Source organism: Hyaena hyaena, unplaced genomic scaffold (assembly GCF_003009895.1).
Source record: "Hyaena hyaena isolate Hyena2069 unplaced genomic scaffold, ASM300989v1 scaffold_431, whole genome shotgun sequence".
In the NCBI taxonomy this organism is placed as follows: domain Eukaryota; kingdom Metazoa; phylum Chordata; class Mammalia; order Carnivora; family Hyaenidae; genus Hyaena; species Hyaena hyaena.
This window is the reverse complement of record NW_024081055.1, coordinates 233020-255505: the sequence shown is the minus strand read 5'-3', so window position 1 is coordinate 255505 and position 22486 is coordinate 233020. Positions and strand designations below refer to the sequence as shown.

At 41.3% G+C, this 22486-nt stretch overlaps 1 protein-coding gene and 1 long non-coding RNA gene across 5 annotated transcripts in view; one reads left to right on the top strand and one right to left on the bottom strand.

Moving 5' to 3' along the window:
• Positions 1-17626, bottom strand: part of LOC120245523 — a 30665-nt gene extending 13039 nt beyond the window's left edge. For both annotated transcript variants that reach the window (XR_005531809.1, XR_005531810.1), the window contains exons 1-2: positions 17418-17626; positions 896-1069 (exon numbers count right to left, since the gene is read on the bottom strand). This is a non-coding gene — a long non-coding RNA (uncharacterized LOC120245523). The remainder of the gene's footprint in view (positions 1-895; positions 1070-17417) is intronic.
• Positions 10991-22486, top strand: part of COMMD10 (COMM domain containing 10) — a 196824-nt gene continuing 185328 nt past the window's right edge. For 2 of the 3 annotated variants that reach the window (XM_039252606.1, XM_039252607.1), the window contains exons 1-3: positions 10991-11059; positions 12731-12821; positions 20501-20611. In XM_039252606.1, coding sequence (XP_039108537.1) covers positions 11019-11059; positions 12731-12821; positions 20501-20611 — 243 coding nt within the window. In that variant the 5' untranslated portion in view covers positions 10991-11018. Of the gene's footprint in view, positions 11060-11112; positions 11204-12730; positions 12822-20500; positions 20612-22486 lie in introns of those variants that run through there. The other variant, XM_039252608.1, reaches the window with a different exon arrangement.

The following is a 22486-nucleotide window of genomic DNA, read 5'->3' as shown; positions in this document are numbered from 1 at the left end:
GGCTCAGGTCACGATCTTGTGGTTCGGGGGTTCAAGCTCCATGTCGGGCTCTGTGCTGACAGCTCAGAGCCTGGACCCTGCTTTGGATTCTGTGTCTCCCTCTCTCTCTGCCCCTCCCCTGCTTGTGCGCTCTCTCTCTCTCTCCTTCTCTCTCTCAAAAATAAATAAGCATAACATTTTTTTTAAAAAAAGAAAATATCTCTCTTTAGGTTGATATCTATTGCTGACCCCTCCCTTTATCTGGACAGTCAGGCTTCTAGAAATAATATTCAACCGTTGCTGTATCCATTTTTTTAAAACTTTTAAGTAAACTCTACCCACAACATGGGGCTTGAACCCACAACTCTGAGATCAAGAGTCACATGCTCTACCAACTAAGCCAGCCAGGCGTCCTTCAGTGTATCCATTTCTCTGTCACTTATTTATTCATTTGTCAACTCACTATGTCCTGGCATTGGCTCACCCCTCTCCCGCTCTCACTCTCCACCCCACGCAACCCAAACTTCCCTTGCCGAGATCCCCAAGGACCCCACTGTAGTTAAAGCCCAAGGACCTTTATATCATCAGTTTGGTTGACCTCCTCGTGGTGTTTGATGCTGCTGGTCATGCTCTCATTTTTTAAAGCATCTCAACCCTTGATTCTACCTCTCTCCTCCCTACAGCTTCTTCTTAGCCTTTTCTGTGGTTATGTATTCATCACAGCGTTTCTGTCGTGAGCCTTCTTGAGAGTAAGCCTCGTGGGTACCTTCAGCCTTTCTGGATCTCTCAGCACGACAGTGGCTCAGAGCCAGGGCTTGAGTTAGCACATGGGGTTTGGGTCCTGGCTCTACCCCTCCCACCACTGAGCGAGTGACCAGGGGAAAGTTACACAAATCTGCTTTGTGAGTTTCCTTACCTATTCAGTGGACCTACCAACAAGACTGTTGTGACGTACAGTGAAATATTGCTCTTCAAACATCGCGGGGCATGATTAAGATAGCTTGATAAAGCGTGGCTCTCAGGGTGGCTTCGGAGCATCTGCAGTGACCCGTGTTCACCTCAGTCATGACACTCTTTATCCACTTTATATCTTTAAAAAAAAATTCTTATTAGTTTGTAAGTTTCTTGAGGGTGCAGACTGTGTTTTTTTTTAAATCTTAGATCTTAATCTGGTGTATTTATTACAATGACTAAACCTATACTGATACATGACTATTAACTCAAACCCAAAGTTATTCAGGTTTATCACGTTTTGCCTAATGTCCTTTTTCTGCTCCAGAGCGTATCACAAAGGAAAACCTCCTCCAGTGTAGACGCCGGGCAGCACCGCACCGTTTTTAGAACAATGAGATTGGGTGACTTGTCAAACAAATCCTGTAAGTTACCTGCGGTTCTGAGACCAGTAAGGAGCCCTTTGGCTATTTGACTTGTTAGAAGGACCACTTTATCTTCAGTGATGTGGTGCTGACTGATTCTGAAGAAAAGTAACTATGCCCCTCTCATCAATTTACTAATCTAAGCAAACGCTAAAGGGAAAGCCTCTTAAAATCCTGTGTACACAAAGGATAAGCAATTACACTGATGAGAGGAAGGATCAGCATTCTTTTTAAATGCAGTAGTATTCATAATTTACTTTGAACCTTCCTTTCCCACCAAAAAAAAAAAACCCCCAAAAACAACACTTAAGTGAATTTTGATGATGATTAATGAATTAAAGTTATTTACAAATTACGATGAGAAATGAGGTTAATATTTGGGTCACACAAAGTACTGTTATTGATATGTAACCTCTTTTAGTACTGATGTAAAAAAACCTGGGCACACAGTAATTCACTTTATTTTCATTATATTCCAAATAATGACTTTACTATTACTGTAAAAACAGTGAATTCTCATTCTTGGAAATTCAGGCAATACAGGGAAGTACAAAATGTACAAAGAAAATGGTGAAACATTATAGAAAATCTTTTTATCTTTTATTTAAAATGTTTTTAAGTTTATTTATTTTGAAAGACAGAGAGAGAGAGAGAGAGAGAGAGAGAGCAAGCCGGGGAGGAGCACAGAATGAAGAAGAGAGAGGACTCCAAGCAGGTTTTGCACTGTCAGTGCAGAGTCCAATGCAGAGCTCGAACTCATGAACCATGAGATCATGACTTGAGCTGAAATCAAGAGTCAGACGCTTAACCAGCTGAGCCACTCAGGCGCCCCCAAAATTATAGAAAATCTTACCAGCCAGAAATATTGTGAACATTTGCCAAATTGAATCCTAGTAATCTCTGTATGCATATTTATATTTAAGTCTCAATTTATATGTGATACATGCAATCTACATATAGAAATGATTTTCTTCAAGTGGATAAGAGAAGGAAAAGAAACTGAAAAAATTATCTCAGGTAGTTATTTCTTTAACAAAGGTTTGTGTGTTCCTAAAATACTCCTCTAAAGCAGGGGTCTCAAACTCAAGTGCCTTTGGATGTAGAATATAATTCACAAAGCAAGCTATAAATGTTAAGTTGCTTAGTACTGTTTTCAAAATAAAAATCTCTCCGATTACATTGCATATGCTGTCACTGAGTAGGTCAAACAAAATAAGCAAAATACTTCCACAGTCCATGGTCCGGTATCTAGATTGTTACCCTTACAAAGATTAAGAATACACTAAGAAGTCATAGTCAATTTATTGCTTAAGTGATGTATTTCATTTAAGATAGCATGGGGGGGGTGCCTGGGTGGCTCAGTTGGTTGAGCATCTGACTTCAGCTCAAGTCATGATCTTAAGGTTCATGTGTTAGAGCCCCTTGTCTAGTTCTGCGCTGACAGCTCAGAGCCTGGAGGCTGCTTCAGATTCTGTGTCTCCCTCTCTCTCTGCCTCTCTCCCGCTCACACTCTGTCTCTCGAAAATGAATAAATGTCAAAAAAATTTTTTTAAGATAGCATGAAAGATTTAGAGATTTTAACTAAACCTCAGTTGTACAATGGATTTAATGTTCACTGCATGCCAAAGCACGCCCATTCCTGACTCATTTGTTTTCATTAATCTCTTGGTTGGCTTGTTTTCAACTATCAGTTTCCCAAAAAGGAACTCATAAAAATTACAAATGCATGGAGCGCCTGGATGGCTCAGTCGGTTGAGCGTCCAACTTCAGCTCAGGTCATGATCTCGTGGTTCGTAGGTTCGAGGCCTGCGTCAGGCTCTGTGCTGACAGCTTAGAGCCTGGAGGCTGCTTCAGTTTCTGTGTCTCACTCTCTCTCTGATCCTACCCTGCTCACGCTGTCTCTCTCTCTCTTTCTCTCAGAAATAAATAAAAAACATTTAAAAATTACAAATGCAATCCTGTTTGAGGACAGGGAACTTTTGCTTAATAACTGAATAGCTTCTTGGCTGGATTTATGCATTTTCCTCAAAACTCTGTAGACAGTGTTAGGGAGAAGTCTGAGATCGGTTGATTCTTTTTCCTCTTATTCTTTTCGTTTGGACACCCAAAGAATTGTCTCTTTATCCTTGGAGTTTGAGAACTTTACCACAATTTGCCCCGGCATCACCACTTTATATCAGGCTCTTCAGAACACAATATGCTCTTCCGTTAAATGACACAGACAGGTTTCCCAGCATTATAGGGACAGCGCCTTCTGGTGTATGTGTGTTGTAATCATCCCATAGACATGAGGCGGCCTCACCTCCCCCCAGCTGGACCTGGGTTTGGTGCAGAGCCTGATGAAGGTACATCCACCCCCAGAAGGTGTGAAAAGGTTTATTACTCACATAGTGAGGCTGTTGTTTATATGTATATGTATATTTTTAAATGTTTATTTATTTTTGAGAGAGACAGACAGAGGCTCGGAAGCAGGCTCTGGGCTCTGAGCTGTCAGCACAGAGCCCGATGTGGGGCTCAAACCCACGAACCATGAGATCATGACCTGAGCTAAGCCCCCCAGGCACCCCCATAGTGAGGATTCCTGGGAGGAGCAGGGCAGCCCCCCCCACCCCCCGCAAGCAGCTCCAAAACTGGCTTGGAGGAGTGGGGAAGGGCTCCCCGCATGGGGGTTTTATGGCGTTTAAGGAGCGGGGCCGGTGTGAGGGTTCTCCCGTGTGGTCAGGGGCTTGTGTGGTTTAAACTTCTTGCCAATGTTAAAGGAGGGAGCCCCTGGGTTTCCTGATCAGTCGGCCCAGATGTGGGGCAGCAGGGGAGGGGGGTGATGGTGGCTCAAAAGCTGTCAGCAGTTGAAGATCAAAAATGGAGTCAGATTCTTTACTAGGTTATTTGAATGCATTTTTGTGTCTTTTTTGTTGGGTTCTTTGCCCCGAGGACAGTTATCTTTAGGTAGATCTTTCTGTTTTCTCAGTATCCACTCTGTGTTTGCCTCTTTCCTTTGCTATGAACAGTCCTTCCTTTCCCTTAAAAATTTCCATTTGTTGGGGGCGCATGGGGGGCTCAGTCGGTTAAGCGTCTGACTTCAGCTCAGGTCGCTGATCTCACGATTTATGAGCTTAAGCCCCACATTGGGCTCTGCGCTGACAGTGAGGAGCCTGCTTGGAATTCTGTTTCCCCCAAGCTCTCTGCCCCTCTCGCACTCATTCTCACTCTCTCTCAAAAAGAAAAAAAAATACAAACCAAAACAAAACTTAAAAAAATAAATTAAAAAAATTCAATTTGCAATTGTGTTTAGTCTGTTTGTCTGGTTTCTAATTTACGTATTAGTTAGGGAATGGCATATTTTTGGTCCTCAGTCTCTTTCTTTGGTTTCACAACACTCTCTGTGCCTGATTTGGATATCTTTTTTTTTTTCCAAGTTGTCTCTTTGCTCTTGTTCGCAAGTTTATTTCCTTATTAAGTTCTATCTTGAACATTCACGTGAGATTTGCTGCTGCCTCGTTGGTCATTTTATTATTCCATATGGAACGTTTCATCTGCTTTTTTGCATGCCGTACGCCTCTTTTTCATATTTTTTTTCCCTGGGGGATGATTGCATACTTGCCATATCCTTTTTTTTCATCCAGTTTGTGTGGACCATGACAGCTCTGCCCAGACATCTGAGGTGGTGCCAGAGTTTTTTTAGTTCCTTTGCCTGTTACTGTGAGACTTGTTGGGTTTTTTTTTCCCCATTCAGGATGCCAGCTTGATGGCCCAGTGTTGCCTTCTCTCTGTTTACAAAAAGCTTAAGGGGAAGGTGGGGCCGAGGGTAGCGTTTTTTGGGGGGATTTCATTTTCCATTTTCTTGGAAAGTTTATTCACTTTCGTGTATCAGGATTCACTCCACTTTTATTTTATTTTTTAGGTTTATTTATTTGAGAGAGAAAGGGAAAGCACAAATAGGGTGGGGCAGAGAGAGAGGGAGGGAGAGAATCCCAAGGAGGCTCTGCTATGTCAGTGTGGAACCTGATGCGGTGCTCGAACTCACGACCCCGTGAGATCATGACCTGAGCAGAAATCAAGAGTCATATGCTTAACTGAATGAGCCACCCAGGCACCCCAGATTCACCCCACTTTTAGGGGGCAAATTCAGTCCCTGAGCCAGGATGCCCCAGGCTTTCTCTGAGCCCCTACATTAACTGTGGCACCCCGGAGCCTCTGATCCCTCCTGAGCCAGTCCTGATGTTCACTTCTCCATTTCATTCTTTCATTTCCCCTTCCTGTAGCAGAAGGACCGGGGTGTCTGTGGGCTTCAGCCAGTGTTAACAGTGGGGGAAGGGAAGGCGGTTTTTACTGCAGCTCCGATGTAATCCTTCCCCCTGGCTCTTGTCTCCGGGTATCTTTGCTTCTTACTTTATTCTCATGGCTTGTGGACACCTTTTCTTCAGCATTGTTTCAGCAGGTGGGGGATCACCTTTTGAGTCCATCTTAACGGGTGGATGCTTTGTGTCTTTTCCTTTCCTGGCTGACACTTTTTCAAGTGTGTTATTAAGTTATGTTTCTTTGCTCACTGGCTGTTGATGGGTGGATTTTTCTCTTTCTGTTACATGTTTGAGGTGTCTACTGCCTATATTTCCTTTACTAGTCACTGGGTCAAAGGGATGTTTACCAGCACCACATGCAATATGTCTGTCTGCCATCAGCTTCTATTCTCTACTGGGTTCACTGGTGGAAATTACTGATGAAACCATTAAATCTTTCACGTGTCCTGTGTGTAAATATCAGTCCTGTCAATAGCATAGGCCTCTGGGAAGTAGAATGGAGGAAAGCAGGTGCCAAATAAAACAGAGGGATGGGGGCACCTGGGCAGCTCAGTGGGTTGAGCATCTGACTTCGGCTCAGGTCATGATCTCATGGTTTGTGAGTTTGAGCCCTGCGTTGGGCTCTCTGCTGTCAGCACAGAGCCTGCTTTGGATCATCTGCCTCCCTCCCTGTCTGTCCCTCCCATGCTCCCTCTCTCTCAAAAATAAACATTAAAAATTTTTAAAAATAGATTAGAAAGGGATCTGTTCATGTATCACAAAGTATATTTTTGTTACTTTTTAATCAACATTTTCCTCCGAAACACTTCCCCACCCTCCATTTGGTTAATATTGTTTGTTTGTTTTTTTTAATGGGCAAATGTGGCATGCGACCTTGATGTTCTTCCTTGTTTTCTTTTCTTTTTTTTCCCTTTTCTTCCCCTAAGCTTCTTGCTTCCTTTCCACATCACAGCCTGGCATGCAAATACTAAGAGAATAGATTATGTTCATGCATTCTTTGTTCCTGATGGATCCCACCTCAATCAGGCACATTCTCACAACCACCTCATAAATAAAAATATGCAATTTTGAAACTCCATTCCCCTAAGAATCTGCGGAGAAGATGTGGAACGGACCGTTACATGTTTCCCACCTAGAAGGGCGTTCTTCAGTTCTACTCTGATTGATTCACACCGATGAGGCAAGTGCTGACTCCAGAGCTAAAAACAGGGTGAGTGACTGTGACCGTGTGGTGGTGTGGAAAGGGGGAGGTGTTCCGTGCTGTGGAGGAGGAAAACTGGGCCAATGGCTTCTGTAAGCAAATGCAGCTGAATATGAATTTTGTATTTGATAGGGCGTGAATAGAAGATAGTTCTAGGCCTCTGCCCTGATGTGACTCTAAGCTGCCTTTGATAGTTCCCCTGAGACACTTAACATGAGTTGTAGGATCACAGACACTCACAGGGTTAAGGAGTGGGCCAGATGATTAGCTAACTCACTGCCAGAATAATCTAGGTGTGTAATAAAATGCCCATACCCCCAATCTGACAATATATATCAAGAGCTTCCTTGCAAGGTTATTTCTCGGCTGGACTGAGTTCCTGGGACTCAGATACTTGTCTGTTGGGTGAGCAGGTGTTACCCTTCCTCCAAAGATAACCATTTGCATTGGTGGCTAGAATACTGAGGTGTGGATTTGGGCTGGGCTCGGAGGTATACCCAGGGTTTCCTTAAGGGCTGGAGGAGAATTTGGAGGGGAGGGAAAGGCTCAGATCTTGGATATACTCCATTGAGTGCCATGGATATAAACCATGCCTAGTGGGGAGACAGAGTGGGTGTAGACTATATTGCAGGAAATGGCGATGAGGCCCTGGAAATGGAACTCACCCACAGGGAGGGGGTTCAAACAGGACAAAGGTCACACCCAGAAGGAAGTGTTAGCTCCCAGGGCACAGTGGACCTTGCTCCACCCTGTGCTGTTATAGACTTTGGTAAAACAACTAGTTTTAGCCTGTGAACTAAAAAGCTTGGATCACCAAAAAGCTAAGACATTCAAGTCTTAAGAAATTCTTGTGTTGAGATTCCACTCAAGGAGTAAAATGGTCTCTGAGTTAGGTCCCCCCACCGCCCTCCCAGATACTCTCAGCCTGACTGTGTCCCAGGCTTTGGTGTATTGTTCAACTTCCCTGACAAAGTGGGCCCTGGGAACCCTGAACTGTTTCCATAGTCTTAAAGCCCTTGCCATTTGCCGCCATCCTTAGTGGGGTAGAGGGTGGGAGAGGAGACATCTCGAGATAGGTATGGGCAGAGATTGTGCCCTGAGCTCACTTCTCCTACAGCTTTTGGGACTTGGGTCATACTCTACCAAACTCATGGAAGCTCTGGGTTTTCCAATGAATGCCAAGAGGCAACAGGGGACATACCTGGGAGAACAGGGGAGGTTATGAGCCATGGGACAAATTTTGACCAACAAGAGACAGAAGATTGGAAAGAGTCTGCAGGACAAATTTGTTTCCTTCTCACTCCCACCTTCTGGCTGTTCTAAGACACAGCAACTCAAAATAGTGTGTCTGGAAATATCCCACAGTACCGAGAAATAAACTAGGTTTCAAATCTGTAACCAGCTGAATAACATGCCACCTTGTATTTGCTTCCCTCCTTTCCTTCCTTCCCTTTCGTACTTGCTCCTAATTCCCTCAATGACAGCCCCCAAGGAAGCACTAGCATGTAACTCAGGTTGTTTTCTAGAGAACCCGGGATAACGCAGAATGCAAAACAAACAAATACACAACCAAAATGTTGGATTTGGTGAAAGTTACAATGAAGGCAACGATATGGAAGAAATAAAATTGGGGGCGTTCAGCATGTTTACTAGAAATAACAGATCAAGGGCAGCTGATCTAGGCTATCATAAAGTTGGGATGAAAAGTTTGAGGGTTAGGGGTAAAGTGTGCTCATGGAACTCTGTCTCTAGAAGGTACGTATCCTGTTCTCAAGCAGGTAGTAACAGGTAGTCAAGTGTAAGGACTTTTTTTCATGGAAGTCTATATTCCAGAGACCACAGAAATATTTTGGGTGAGAGTCTCATATAAGGGGTGAAAATATTCTCTGCATCAAACAATCACAGCAACAAGCGCCCATAAGAAATAATCACCCTGTCAGCGAAACTGATGAGAAATACCAGAGACTTTTTTTGCTACAACCCTGGAAGTCTGTGCTTTATGTTATAAAGGAGGGGAGAGTGCTTCTTATATGTATACATCCCATTGCTTAATTCTTATCACAGCCCAGGGGAGCAGATATTATTCTCATCCCCATTTTACAGAGAAGAAATTAGAAATTTAACAGAGGAAAAGGGCTTTGTTCCAAGTTACGTGGATTCAGGGCTCGAACCATGCTGATACCCTTTGGCTCAAAATCCCAGCTGTGGGTTTGAAGGAACCGTGGAGGTAAATTTCATGAGAGGGTCAAAAATGGCTTCAGCTGGTTAGTGGCTCTACTTTAGTTAATGAATGGAGACAAAAGGGAAATTATTCAGAAGTCGAGGGAATTGTGGCCCTTCTAAAATTACGCCAGGTGAAGTAATCTGTGTTTGTATCAGAGACCTATAATTTATGTAAATCCACATACATCTTTTTCAGATACTGCATAAATTGGGGAGCGTGTGGCGTGTTGTGGAATTAAATGTATTTGTGTGTGTTCGACACACTGTATAATTGACTCAATTATCCATGTGGGGATTATTCACTTTTAATTTGCAATCTGGCTTCTCCTTTCAGTTAGGATGTTTTTGGGCTGCTCTAGGAATGCCAACGAATTTAAATAATAATTTAAGTAAAACATAATTAGGTAAGAAAATGAAATTCAATCTTTTGCCAGCTCCTGAAGATTCTACAGCTGAAATGGGACTCTAATTCACTCACTTTTTTTTTCAGTCTCCAATGCTGTTTTACTACCACAGGATTTTATTGCTTTCCATAGATTATTACAATAGTTCCCTGTTTGACTTTCCTGCTTTCCTCTTTTCAATCCAATCATCATTCTGCTGACAGTAATCTTCAAAAGACCAAAAACCACACGCGCGCGCGCGCGCGCGCGCACACACACACACACACACACCAAATAGCAGCTCTCATCAAAAGATTTTCTTTACTGCAAAACATTAATGACTCCCCATTTCTCACTAGCTCAAGAGTACATGCTATAATCTATCATTCAAAACTTCATCAGGAACTTTCCCTGATCTAATGTTTTACCACTTTTCCCACCTCTACATCCCTTTAATGCACTACGTGTTTTTCTCTAAAGCGACAAAGGTATTCATGACCCCATGTTGCATCCTTGCTCTACTGTGAGATTCTAAAGAGCAGTCTCTGCGGGGATGCATCTCCCCTACTAAGCAGTACCTAGGTCAGTGCCGTACCCCAAAGGGGCGTAATAAAACTTGTCCATTTGAACTGCTGGGAAGCCTTGAGGGCAGGAATTTTGTTTGGTCTTTTGCATCCCAAGGACCTACCATACGGTGTCTGGCATACAGCAGGTGCTCAATGAACACTACGGAAGGAATGAAGGTAGATGCTGCAAGCTCTGTGGGGTGCCCTTCAGAGTTCCTGGGAGGCAGATACTGGAAGGGCTGATCACACAGTGCTTATGTTGGAGCTGGTGGCACAGACCTCTACTGGGGGATACTGTGTGACACCCTCTGACTGGTTTGGGGGAGAGTGCTCCCCTGCCCACCCCCTCGCGATGCAATTCAGACACTGGCTGGGGTGGGGTGTTCAAACTTAAAAAAAAACAACAACTACTATTTACATGTACACACACCTACTCCATAAAAATACACACACATCCATATCCAGATTTGAACTGTGCAGGTCCACCCATACTCGTATGCTTTTGATAAATACAACACAATATCATAAGGTATTTTCCTAATAACATTTTCATTTCTCTAGCTTGCTTTAGCTTATTTTATTGTAATAATACAGTACGTAAAAATATACAAGCAACGACTATGTTGTCAGTAAGGCATCTGGTCAACAGGAGGCTATTGGTACTGAAGTTTTGGGGGCATCAAAAGTAGTATGTGGAATCTTGACTCAGGGTGGAGTGGCACCCTTAACCTCCCGGTTTTCACGGGTCAACTTTGCATATATAATAAGCAAATAGATAAATATAAATAACTTAATATGTGAACAGGGTTAAGGCCGAACACTGCGAGGGGCAGGTGGGCGGGGATGAAGCTCCCTTGGCCCTGAAGGACCGCAAGAGCAGGTGCGGAGCCCGAAGCTGAGGGACTTGGGCCTTCCGGCGTTCCGTAGGCCCTCTGCCATTGGCTGGGCTGCAGACAGCTGACAGGCGGCGGCTGGGCGTGGGAGTTTCAAAGATGGCGGCCACCACGGCGCTCATCCTGCCGGAGAGCCCCAGGTAGTCGCCAGGGGTGGCATGGACCCGGCCGACGCAAGGACTCCTCTGCTAGCTGTCGCCTTTGCTCCGAAGCGGGGCGGGCGCGGGGCGGGCGCGGGGCTGGCGATATCGCGGGGCGGCCCTGCTCCTGGAGTGCCGGGGACTGTGGGTGTCTCGCCTTCTGGGTGGTTCACTTACGTGGGGTTACAGCGCGCCTGGCAGCTGGGGTCAATAGGACGGGGTGTGGTGTGTGTCACCGTTCCCAGATCGTGGGGTCAGAAGCACCCACGCCTCTCTGGAGTAGTGCTAAAGCACTTGGAAAGCTATGTAGTTTCTGTTTTCAACTCTCCTTCAGGCCTGATTATGAGAAAGGCTCCCGTTAGGGGAGCTGGAAGGTCTTTAATCCCTAACACATGTCAGTATCCCTTTTCAGTCAAGATAGAGTAAGACCCGTTTTGGCCTAGTATCTAAGCAGAAATTGGCAACATTGCTTTTTGTTTCATTTTTAAATTTATTTTTAGTTCATTTCTACTTAACGGTAGGTAAGGTGGGCTGTCCAGGGTGGTGATATAAAGTTCTGTCTTAGAATACAATTATTTTTCCCATTTCGTGAAAAATAAGTAATAGTGCAGGTAGTTTACTGATGTAGAAAAAATTGGAAAGTAACAACTTGAAGAAGAGAGTTGTTATTTTAAAGTTTTTCCCCTTCTTCCTGGATTCCTTGAATTCACAACCAGTTCCTCTCCTCATATCAGTGTCCTGCTTAAGACTCACCACATCAGTAAGCGTTATCCAATATGATGCAGTAGAATTGTTCTTATCACATAATTTAAAGCTAGTTGTTACAGGAGAAGTAGAGTTTTAAAACAACTGTCTACTGTTACCCGAAATGATTTTATATGTCATATATATATATATGTTGTTTTATTGCTGTATTTTCCATGCACTATTCTTTGTATTTTGGTGTAACTGCCACTTTCCTCCTTCTCTTTTCCATAGTTCCATTGTGAGTTAAGTGGATGTTAAATATTTACAGTTGAGTTGATGCTATTCCCCACAGAGTACAAGCTTCCCCTAGTAGTCTGCCTTGCACAAAAGAAAAGAGAAACTTGGCCAAATGGACTTTTTCCACACAAGTACTTTTTGAGAGGCATCTTTCTGGAAACTTCCTCACTCCCTTGCTGACCATCATCTGTTTTTCTTTTTCTTTCTTCCTTTCTTCCTCCCTCTTTCTTTTTTTCTTTCTTTCTTTCTTTCTTTCTTTCTTTCTTTCTTTCTTTCTTTCTTTCGTCTGTTTTTCTTTCTTCCTTTCTTTCTCTTTCTCCTTCCTTCCTTCCTTCCTTCCTTCCTTCCTTCCTTCCTTCCTTCCTTCCTGTTTTATTTCTGAGTGAGCAAGAGAGACAGCGTGAGCAGGGGAAGGTCAGACAGAGAGTTAGATACAGAATCTGAAGTAGGCTCCAGGCTCTGAGCTAGCTGTCGAACCCACGAACCGTGAGATCATGACCTGAGCTGAAATCAGATGCTTAACAGACTGAGCCACCCAGGCGCCCCATTGTCTGTTTTTCTTAATAGCAATCAGAGTTGTTGAAATGGAAACTTGGAGACAACTGCCATTGTAGACAACGTGCTAATAGCAAGTACAGTTCCACCTGGAAAACTCATTTAAAATTTTTGTTTTATAAATTTATTTAGCATGAAAAAAGCAGTATCGCTGATAAATGCAATAGATATAGGAAGATTTCCACGCTTGCTCAGCCGAATTCTTCAAAAACTTCACCTGAAGGTTTGTATTTTTGCATTTCTATAGTTGATAATAACTTTCTTGTGATTACACTGAAATGCTTTATTTATATTTGAAAAACTTTTTGCAACGTATAGTGTTTCCCAGTGTGTCCTAGGGAACACAGGCTCTGTACAGAATTTTGTAATGGTCCATGGTCAGAAGTTTGGGAAACTCTGTCTTCATTAAAGTTAATCTTTTTTATTATGGAAGTTCTCAGAGTGTGTGTGTATATGTATTTTTTCAGAGTATATTTTATGATAGTGTTTACAGTAAATATTTAAGGGTGAATATGGTGTGCAAATTTTTTTTAACATGTTTGACCTCACAACTGATGTATCATGGTATATATTTTGGGACTCAGATTCTGTGTAACATGCTTAGGGAAAATTCTGATTTCGTTCTTCCTCTTAAAAATAATGCTGTGGTTTTCCTATTATTTGGGTATATAATCTTTCCTTTAATCTGTCTCTTCCACTTTTACTTCCAGGCTGTGGTTATTTTGGACAGATTGATGTTTACTGATTCACTACTTGGTTACCAGTCGAAGTTAACTTCTTTATCAGGTTATTAAAAATTTAATTCCAACTGACATATATTTATGGAGCACCTAGTAACTCCTCTGCCTTGTGGTACCTGGCATCACTATTAAATGAGAATTAAATGGACTCTTTTTTGAAATTAGTTTTTATTTTAAATTTCAGTTAACCTACAGTGTGGTATTAGTTTTAGGTGTAGAATATAGTGATTCCTCACTTACATACTTCACCTGGAGAACCTGGACTCTCTTGTCTTGTTTTCCTCAGAAGCCAGTCCACTTCCAAGTCCTTTCTCCCTCTGAAATATCTCTCAAATACAAGTTCTCTTCATAGCTCAGACCCTTATTATCCCTGCTTTAGATGACAATAACTGCCTTGAAACTGACACCTCTCCCTGAAGTCTATTTCCTCCTATCACTTCTTCTTAATACTAGCCCATTTATCTCTACAAATATTTTTTCCTTAAAAAAAAAAAAAAAGATTTGAGCATATCTTTACAGTGTTTAAAGCCGTCATTTTCTTCCCATTGCCTCATGGGAAAAAGTTCAAAATCTTTAGCATTGTATTGTAATCACATTATAATCACATTATAATATGGCCACAGGCTTTATTTCCCCATTTTGCAAGTGCTCTAGTCACACCGGACTGTGCTCTTATACCAGAACATACCATGAACTTTTCCAACTGTGTTTCCATGCATATACTCCTTCCCTTCCCTCCAATGTCTTCTTTCCCTTCTTTATTGAATAGACTGCATATTTCCAGGATTCAGCAGTTTGTTTTCTGTGCTTCTAAAACACTCGGTTCATTGTCACCTCATTTTAGTCCTGCAGTTTAAGTATTTGTTTTATGCTGATAAGGTCTTTTGCTGAATACCTTGAGTATCACGTTTTACTCATCTTTATATTTTCCATGCCTAATACACTTATATGGTTGGCACTCAGTCTCTGTTATTGCAGTTAATTCTTATCCTGGTGTGGGAAACACAAAACAAATTTCCTGGCTATAAAGAATTTGTGAGGTAGATGCAGAGACAGGAGGAGTCAACATAACAATATGATAGCAGCTACATTCTGTAGTATTTGTGATTCACAGCTACTGTTGCTCTCTCTGGCAGTATTCTAATGGTTTTGTGTTGTTACTTTATCTGATCCTAATAGCAACTTTTGGAAGTAGGTGCTCTTGTCATCCTTATTTCATCCAAGATGAAACTGAAATAGAGACCAGTTAAATAATTTGTCCACGGTCACACACCTAACTAGTAAGCAGCCTGGTTCCAGAATCCATCCCTTTAATCCATCCCTGTTTATGACAGTAAACCTCAGGAAGAGTACAGATCAGTATATAAATTAGTCCAAAAGTGAACGATGTAGGTAATCAGTCCAGAAGTTCTGCTGTGATTCCCTGAGCTGATGGCTGTCGTCTCAAACTTACAAAACAATATGGGACAAAAAACTCTCAAATGCATCTTTTGTTCTTTACGGTGCAGGAGGATAGGACTTTTGCAGAAAAATGGTCATAGGTAGTTTGTCTTTGACCCTGTCAGTCATTTCTGGAGTTGTGAATAAGTTAGTGTCTATCTTAGAGTAAGTGGGTGGCTGGAGCATTTCACAGAGGTGCTTAGATGCTATGCCATCATTGGGAGGGGAGTGGACATGAGGTGTGGTTTTTGACAGCTGAAGCAGTTGAGAACAGAAACATAATGCACATGATAACTTTGCCAGCTAAGATAGCAAGCAAAGTGCAATTTTTTTTTCCTGGACAGTTTCAGGGAATGTTCTTTTAGAGGGGCTCCTATTATGCTAAGAGTTCAAAGCAGGTAAAGTTTGCAGTGACATTCAGGATCTGCCAGATTTCTTTTGTGTGCTCTTGGTCTGTTAAATGGCCTTTGCTTTGAGACAAGCAGAGCCCTTAGAACAGTGAAATCTGATGTGGGTGGATAGGTGAAGAGTTTTAGGGATTGGGTTGCTCTTCTAAATCTTATCAGCTTGACACTTTAATTTGTTTATGGGGTTGGACAGACTGGTTCCTTGGAATCCCTAGTTGGAATAAACATAGAGAGAAGCATCAAGTATGGAATATGGGTGTGCCTTAGCATGGGCCTGGGAGACCTCTTTGAACTGACCATCTCCCTGGCTCATATAGCATGCTAATAGAACCTGCACTGGGAAACACTGACAGAAGTCAGATAAGGGGCTTAGAAATAACAATTTATGGCCTCTGAATTTAAAAGAAAAACATAGCTGTCACAACTCATGCAATTAAAAAACTCACATACTTTGCTTCCCTGGAGAGACTGGTAGGCCACCGCACAAAGCCTGTTGGTCCAGCTATGTTGTATGTCTAATTCTGAGAGATCAGCTCTCTGCATCCCCGGCTGTGGCAAACTAGAAACAGCAAACTAGGGGGTGAAGGTGCTGCTGTGATGGTCATGGAGGCAGTTTCAAGAACTGACTTATAAAAATCGGACACAAGAAATAGAAGTACCCAGAAAGCTGAGGGTTTTTGTACAGAATTCTGATGCTCATAATTGTGACTGACTCATCATAAGAAAGTAGTTTATTTATTTTTTTATGTCTTTATTTTATTTTGAGAGACAGAGACAGTGAGTGGGGGAGGGTCAGAGAGAGAGGTAGACACAGAATCTGAAGCAGGCTCCAGGCTCTGAGCTGTCAGCACAGAGCCCGATGCGGGGATTGAACCCATGGACCATGAGATCATGACCTGAGCTGAAGTCGGACACTTAACCGACTGAGCCACCCAGGCACCTCATAAGAAAGTAGTTTAAACCTATATACTTTGTTTGCCAAAGTCTAGAATGCATGTTACACATTTTAGAAAGATTGCTTCCATAAATAAGAAAAAAAATTCTTTTGCTTGATAGATTCTCTTGTGGAACCTCTGTATTTCCCCATTATGACAGATAGAGAAGTCTCAGTATATTAACGTAAAGGACAATCACGAGTGTGAATCCCAGCCTATAGAAATGCCTAAGAATTTTTCTTGGCTATTGTAATGTATGTAGGGTGCTACTGGCATTTAATGCCTGGGGCCTTAAAAGTCCTGTGTGCCAGAGAGTCCTATGCAAAGGAGAATTGGCCCCACCGATATGGATAAAAAAGAAGAGGGTAGTTCATCTCTGAAAATACATTAATTTTGTAGTTAATATAAGGTGGAAGTCTTCTTACAAATGGGTTTGTTGGGTAAGAAATATATATATACACTTTAAATTATAATATTTGCAAAATATTAGTACTGTGTGTTCTTCCATTGAAGTGTTTGTGTGTAAGACAGTGAATGTGAGTCAGAGCTTGGGCTCTGGACAACAGGCCTCTCTGTCTCTAAATCCATGCTCTCAGGTTTTTGTTTTTTTGAGAGAGAGCACGTGAGCAGAGGAGAGGGGCAGAGAGGGAGAGAGAGAACCTCAGGCAAACTCCATGCCCAGTGCATAGCCCGACGAGGGCTTCCATCTCACAACCATGAGATTATTGACCTGAGCCGAAATTAAGAGTCGGACACTTAACTGCCTGAGCCACCCAGGTTCCACCTGCCCCTCCACCCCCCAGCCTCATGCTCTCAGTATTTAAAACAAAATTTCTTTCATAATTATTTAGATAATATACTATCTTCATGGAGTAGAAGACATCTTTAATTCTCTAAGGAATATGACCTGGTTTCAACTATGTGTAAAACTGAGGTTGGTTCACTCATCATGCATATTAAGAAAATGAATTCTTCAAAAAAGATAAAGAAAAAGATAAAAAGACAATTTGGACGAATGGACTTTTTAATTTTTTTTTTCCTGTGGCCTTCTAGTTTGGAATACTTAGAGCACTTAAATTAGGCATCTTAATAACAAATTTTAAATTTCACAAATAGTTTATGAGTAAGTTTTTGTTTTAAGAAATTTACATAGTATGTACAACCTGAAATGAAATGCCCCCTTGGTTAACTCCTTCCTTCCATCTTAATTCTCTCCTGCATTAGTTATTTATTGCTGAATTACAAATTCCCCAAAACTTAGCACCTTAAAATGATAATAAACATTTATTATACTCACAGTTCCTGTAGGTCAAGAATGTAGGAGAGGCTTGACTGGTCGGTTCTGGCTTGAGGTTCTCATGAAGTTGCTGCCAGGTGTTGTTGGGGCTGCTGTTAATTTGAAGGTTTGTCTGAGGTTGGAGGATTTCCTTCCAACATGACTACCTGGTGGAGGCCTCAGTTCCTTGCTACACAGGCCTTTGCTCCCGACGTGGAGGTGACTTCTTCCAGAACCAGTGATCCAAGAGAGGGAGGTGCTGTCCCTTTTATGACCTCACGTTCGATGTCACATAGCTTCACTTTTACTATACTTTTCTTGTTAGAAGTAAGTCACTCCATCTGGATCACATTCAAGGGCAAGAAATAAGGCTCCATCCTTTGAAGGGAGGAGTGTTACAGAATTTTCAGATACAATAAAACCACCACACCTCCTTGGAGGTAGCCTTTGTTACCAATTTGGTTTTTATTCTAGATTTCTTTTCTATGTGTTAATAAATACAGATGTGAATACACATGTGCATACACATACACAGAGAAATGTGCAGTTCATCTATATTTTTCTGCAAGTGATATCATACTGTACATATTGTCCTGTTGCTCATCATTCTCACTTGCCACTTTAGGAGACCTTTCCACATCACTTCATATAGCACTACCTTATATTTTTTGTATGTTGTTTTCCCTTTCTGCTTGTGTATATGTATTTATGACATAAGTTCTTTGAATATATAGAAAAAGTTAACATTCATTTTCCATTTTATTTATTACAATTTTTTTTTAAATGTTTTATTTATTTCTAGGAGAGAGAGAGACAGCATGAGCAGGGGAGGGTCAGAGAGAGGGAATCACAGACTGAAACAGGCTCCAGGCTCTGAGCTGGCAGTCAGCACAGAGCCCGACGCAGGGCCTGAACCCACGAACCGCAAGATCATGACCTAAGCGAAAGTCGGACGCTTAACCGACTAAGCCACCCAGGTGCCCCTATTACAATTTTTTTTAATGTTTATTTTTGAAGGAGAGAGACAGATGCGAGCGGGGGAGGGGCAGAAGAGAGGGAGACACAGAATCTGAAGCAGGCATCAGGCTCTGAGCTGTCAGCAGAGAACCTGACGTGGGGCTTGAACTCACAAGCTATGAGATCACCACCTGAGCCAGTCAGATGCTCAACTGACTGGGCCACTGGGGCACCCTTTATTTTTTTTTAAGTTTATTTACTTATTTTGAGAGAGGGAGAGAGAATGACTAGGAGGTTGGAGCAGAGAGACAGGCAGAGAGAGAATCCCAAGCAGACTCTGTGCTGTCAGTACGGAGCCTGACACGGGGGCCCGAACTCATGAACTATGAGATCACGCCCGGAATCAAAATTCAGAGTCGGACACACAACCAACTGAACCACCCAGGTACCCCCCAAACCACTTTATTAATATAATGCCCTTGGAAATCTTGAAAATGTCTCTCTCTCTATTTTTGTTGTTGTATTAAAAACAAGATAAAACAAGACAAAACAAATAAAAATATGTATTTCTTGTACATATTGGGGACACTGAGAGTTTATTTTTGTACCTCCTCAATCACTATTACTATTTTGTGAAAACAGCCTATTTGGTGTATGTTCAAAGGCATCAAATTGACGAACTTGGAAGTTAAATTATAAATATCCATTGAATTTAACACAACATGTGATTCAGAGATTATATACATGTGATACCATTATGTTCTTCTCATTGATATAATCTGGTACTATATAGGTCATTATTTTAAGAAGATGTAGTCACAGAAATTCTGAAACTTTTAAGTTAGAACATTGCTCTTGAGGTAAGTGATAGGCAGGTTGGCCACATTGGGCTCACGATTTTCTCAGTGAAAAACAGATAGAAGAGACTGGGAGTTCTGGTGAGTAGCCTTCCAAAATACGCTAGCTTCAAGGTCTAAGGTGGCTTCAGCTGAACAGTCAGGTAGTTGTACATCATCCTAAGCTGTCAAGGCAGGGCCTTGTGAAACTTGTGAATTTTCTCTATATTGCTGTTTGGGAGAGGCAGCCATAGGGAGAGTTGTTTTCAGTATGTGTGGATGACATAGATTTATTTTATTTTATTTTATTAATTTATTTTTAAAGGAGTTCTTTTTATTTTAATGTTGTTCTAGGGGCGCCTGGGTGGCTCAGTTGGTTAAGCATCTGACTTCGGCTCAGGTCATGATCTCACGATCCTTGAGTTCAAGTCCTGCGTCTGGCTCTGTACTGACAGCTCAGAGCCTGCAGCCTGCCTCCAATTCTGTGTCTCCCTCTCTCTCTCTGCCCTTTTCCCACTCATGCTCGGTCTCCCTCTGTCTCAAAAATAAGTAAACACTAAAAAAAAATAAAAAAATTAAAGTTGTTCTAGTGGTCCACATTTTTCCTGCTTAATAAACCAGTGTCTTTAGATCAATGAGACTATTTTGGGTATGAAAGAAAGACTTCTCAGAGGTTCTATTCAGACAACTGTCTTTTTTCATGTGTTGGTCATAAAATTAATGTGTATAATGTGTAGGTTTTGGAAAATATGTATGAAAACGATAAAAGAGACCTAATTTCTTGCTTTCTGTATGCTCTTGTAAGCACTCATCAAAATGAAAATTACATGAATAGGTATTTGTTTTTGTGTGTCTAACTAGAGTATTGTATACTTGGGGACATGAACTGACTTTCTCTGTAGCACGTAATAGATACTCAGTAAATATATTTGAATGTGGAAGATGGACATTACTGTTAATTATTCTGAACATTTTGGGGTTTTACCTTCTATTACTGTTTTCTCTAAATGTCCATTTCTTTAGGTATTCACTGGTAGTTTACACCTCCTGTATAAGTCATAGAACTTAAAGTAATGGGTTTTTTTGAATTTATTTAAAATGAGCTTCCTTTGGCATGATCCAAATAATGAATTTTACTATGACTTTGAGTTGTTGACATTTACAAACATCAAATTGTTTCACCCTGGATTCACTTTTTCTTAACATTTCTCATCCATGTGTGAATCAATGAATCTTCTGATATTCTTCTGTCGAGTGTCTAAGTTTCAAATTCCTCAGTGTGTGCTAATAACTTGCTTTTTTGTGTTTTAGGCTGAGAATAGTTTCAGTGAAGAAGAAGAAGAAAAGCTTCAGGCCGCGTTTTCTCTAGAGAAACAAGATCTTCACCTAGTTCTTGAAACAATATCATTCATTTTAGAACAGGTATTTTTTTTTTTTGCACCAGACCTCCTAACCATACTTTCTTTACTGCATACTTGTATTGCTATGAGAGCTATCATTCTTTTTATTTATCTTTTTTTCCATTAAAATTTTTTTAATGTTTATTTATATTGAGAGAGAGAGAGAGAAAGTATGAGTGCGAGTTAGGGAGAGGGGGAGAGAGAAAGAAGAGAAAGAATTCCCTGTAGGCTGTCAGCCCAAAGCCCAATGTGGGGCTTAAACCCATGAACCATGAGATCATGACCTGGGCCTAAGTCAAAAGTCAGATGCTTAACAGACTGAGCCACCCAGGGGCCCCCATCGCTTTTTATTTTTTCAAAAATAGTGTACAGATGGAAGCTATGAATATATTGTACTTGAGAATTTTAATGTAGTAAAAATATTTGAATGTATGGTTTTTTCCTACCATATTGCAGTCTACAAAACAATCTAAATGTTGAGTACCATGAGTAAAGTATTTAACAACGTGAATCAAGACTTCGTTGACTTGAGATGGGTATAAAACATTTTAATTCATTGTTGCTGGGTATCATAACTTGGAGAAATGAGCACATTATATTTAAAAAATTTAATAAATGATTTCGGGGGGATTTATTTGAGTAGGATGGTAAAACATTTAGAAACCAAATAACTGTCAAAGGATTTTGAAATGTCATACGATTTCTTCCTAATGAAGTGACCTTTTGCATCCCTTGTTTTCAGCTATTAAATTCGGTTCAAGTCCCATCTGCTTTCACTGTAGCCTTGCTCCTTGCACTAGGCAGTCTTGCCCTAATTTGGATTCCTTTTATCCTTGGTTCATCAGAGTGGAGCACATCATTAGTCTTTCATTTCATGTGTGTCAACCTTCACTGGGTTTTGAATTGGAGAGGGACCTATCATATTTTTGGCTCATCTCCTGTAAACCTAGCACATTGCTGGGCTTAAAATAGATTTTCAATAAATTCCTGTTGGTTGACTTCGTAGTGAATACTTGTGAAATGAAAGTTTCAATAGTACGTTAGCTTCTTGGGCATTCTAGCGAACAGATATGGTCAGGAAGGCAAGCACCCAGGCATCTACTTCCTACAGCCTTATGCAAATTACAGATCGTAAAGATGACGGTGGTTCTGAGCCCTGGTGAACCTTCAGTAGAAGGATAATCATGTAGGACCCAGCAACATGGCCTTCATGAGAAAGTCATTCCAGAAATAGAACAGATATTATTAAAAGCACTTTACTTTTATAAGTTTACAATATTTTATTATATATGTTTACAGTGTTTTATTATATATGACCTAGGAAGTTGGTAGACGAAGGTGCTTTGAGAAAAGTGCTCCTTGGAAAACTGGGAAAGGAAACCATTGTACATTCCTTTGAAACAGTTCAGTGAAATAAGGAAATGATAGTTTAATTTTATTTGTTTACAGTATTTATTTATTAAGTAATCTCTACACCCATTGTGGGGCTCACACTCATGACCCTGAGATCAAAAGGTGTACGCTCTTCTGACTGAGCCAGCCAGGCACCCCAGAAATGATATTTTTAAAAACAATTTTTTTAACTTTTATTTATTTTTGAGAGACAGAGAATATGAATGCGGGAGGAGCAGAGAGAGAGAGAGGGAGACACAGAATCCAAAGCAGCTCCAGGCTTTGAGCTGTCAGCATAGAGCCTGATGCGGGGCTCAAACCCATGAACTGTGAGATCATGACCTGGGCCAAAGTCAGATGCTTAACTGACTAAGCCAGCCAGGCACCCCAGAAATGATATTGTAAATAGGGTACCATTTACATAGCTAACGTAAAGAAGTTTTTCTGTTAAACAGACTTAGGGTTACTTAAGACACAGGCAAAAATGGGACAGTGTAGCCTGAAT